Source organism: Hippocampus comes, unplaced genomic scaffold (assembly GCF_001891065.2).
Source record: "Hippocampus comes isolate QL1 unplaced genomic scaffold, H_comes_QL1_v1.1 scaffold125, whole genome shotgun sequence".
NCBI classification, from domain to species: Eukaryota; Metazoa; Chordata; class Actinopteri; order Syngnathiformes; family Syngnathidae; genus Hippocampus; species Hippocampus comes.
Window position 1 is genome coordinate 2,189,664 of NW_017805453.1, and position 2,320 is coordinate 2,191,983.

At 38.3% G+C, this 2,320-nt stretch overlaps 1 protein-coding gene across 1 annotated transcript in view; it reads left to right on the top strand.

The window, feature by feature from the left end:
• Positions 1-1,561, top strand: part of tsr1 (TSR1 ribosome maturation factor) — a 10,747-nt gene extending 9,186 nt beyond the window's left edge. Inside the window, exons 13-15 of the mRNA XM_019874374.1 lie at positions 814-954; positions 1,034-1,108; positions 1,326-1,561. Coding sequence (XP_019729933.1) covers positions 814-954; positions 1,034-1,108; positions 1,326-1,504 — 395 coding nt within the window. The 3' untranslated portion in view covers positions 1,505-1,561. The remainder of the gene's footprint in view (positions 1-813; positions 955-1,033; positions 1,109-1,325) is intronic.
• Positions 1,562-2,320: the final 759 nt, after the last annotated feature.

The following is a 2,320-nucleotide window of genomic DNA, read 5'->3' on the forward strand; positions in this document are numbered from 1 at the left end:
CACCCCCCCCCCCCCACCCTACAAAGACAATTTCAACTTGACTTGATTTGTATAAAAATACTTCTCTATTCATGCCAGTGACTCACTGAGGCGCCCTCTTAATGGATCATGTGAACATTGATTTATTCTCAAACGACGACTACGTTTTTTTTTCTTGTAAAACAAGACAATTTGAACTTCTGTGCTCTCAAAATTTTGACTTGTGACATTAAAGCTCATGACGTGAAGTCATGCCCTTTTCCCCCTAAAAGTACTTTTTTTGTGTGAAAACTTCTTGAAAAATATTTTTTAAAAAATGACAAATCTGTCACATTAGATTCAAAATGCCATTTATGTTGTGACGTTAACCCTTTTTATAGATGGCTATGATGTTGACATTATTTTAATCAATGATGACGTTTTGTCTCACTAAAATTACTTCTCACATAATAAAGATTATTTTCTTTTACAATGATTTCTTAATTATATTTGTAGTTATTTTACCTTTTAATTATAATATGACTGTAAATTTGTGATTTGTTGTTTTTTTTAATGGTGAAAATGTATCAAGTAAAATTTCAGGTTTTTTTTCCTGTTACTTTGATGTTTTTTCTAAACTTAGCACTTATTACCCAAAATATTAATTTTTTTCCTAAATTTTGGACATAAGCCTTGTACAATTCTAACTTTTGTGCAGTAAAAAGAAATGTTTATCAGTGTAAAATAAAATGTGTTATTCTACAACAGTATAACATAATTCCTACAATATCATGACTTTCTTATCCTGATTCTGTTGTAATTTTTTTTTCCCCTAAATAATTTGTGTGCTCGTAGGCGTGCAGGACCTGGTGGCTACCGGCAGCCTGCTCAGTTGTAACCCTCAACGCATTGCGCTCAAGAGGATTGTGCTGAGCGGACACCCGTTTAAAATTAACCGGCGCTCTGCCGTCGTTCGTTACATGTTCTTCAAACGGGGTGAGCATTCTTTACTTCCTCGACAAGTCTTCCGCTCCCTAGCTGTTACTGATCTTCTTTTCTCTTCATTGTGTGCTAGATGACATCATGTGGTTCAAACCCGTGGAGCTGCGCACTAAATGGGGTCGGAGGGGCCACATCAAGGAGGCTTTAGGTCAGACAAATCAAAAATTGATCATTCACAGCAATCTGCGGTCAATCTAGGACCGGGTGATTAATGGATTTTCCGTGGGAGAAAAAAATATTTGATTTGAATAACATTATTTGCCTTTTACTCTTGAATGGGGGGGAAAATGATGGCAATGTTTGTCAAAAGCGTAAGAGTGTATTTTGAGGCCATATTATAATACTTTTTTTTTTTTTTTTTAAAGGAACACATGGTCACATGAAGTGCGTGTTTGATAGTCAACTGCGCTCTCAAGACACGGTCCTGATGAACTTGTACAAGAGGGTTTATCCTCGTTGGACGTACGACCCCTACGTGCCTTTGCCTCTGCCCTGGTTTAAACGGGAGTCGATGGTGGATCTGCAGGACTTGGACATGGAATAGCTTGAGATGACCAAAATGCCATTGCTATTGAATAAAATTAATTGACGCCTCCTTGCATGTTGCATACATGGCAATTTTCCGCGGATCCGCGGAAATCCGCCGTTTTATTTCTTAAATTGATCATTTTTGTGAATCGTCTAAATCCGTTGAGAAAAATTTAGGGGCGGTCAGATACCTTATCGTCGAGTTTTCACGAGCTCTCCCGAACAGTCTCTCTGTTTTCCGTTTGTAAACAGCCCTGCGATTGGACGTGTATGAAAGCTTAAACTAATCAGATCATTGAAGGCATTATTTGTTGCGGGAGTCTTAGCTCGATTATATACGGCCCAGCGATTGGTTAACTACAAGCGATTGGACCAATCAAATTGCATGTAACATATTGTTTTACCTGATTCATGGCGGCCTCTTCGTCTTGCAAATTCATTGTTCTCGGATCGTTTTGAGCGGAATTATGACATTTTTGACGAAAGATCAGGAGTCTTCAATCCTAGAAATTGACTCAAACGTCAAGAATAAATTCCGATGGGACTGGCTTGACAGAAAAGTCACTGTAAAGGTTAAAATTGGTTCCAAGTTCGACGAAGTTACAGAAGCTCTTGGACAATTTTTGAAGAAACCAGACGTAGCAGGCAAAGCTTATTGTGTGTATTGTAGTGACTTAATTAACTATGGCTCCCGTGGATGCGTGACACTGACAGATCATGCAGCAAAAGTGAAAAAACATGCTGACAAAATCGCCATTCGACGGAGCAATTATTCCTTGGGATCGGCATTTTTCAAACAAACTTAGTCAGCGGATACAACTAAAGACGTTAC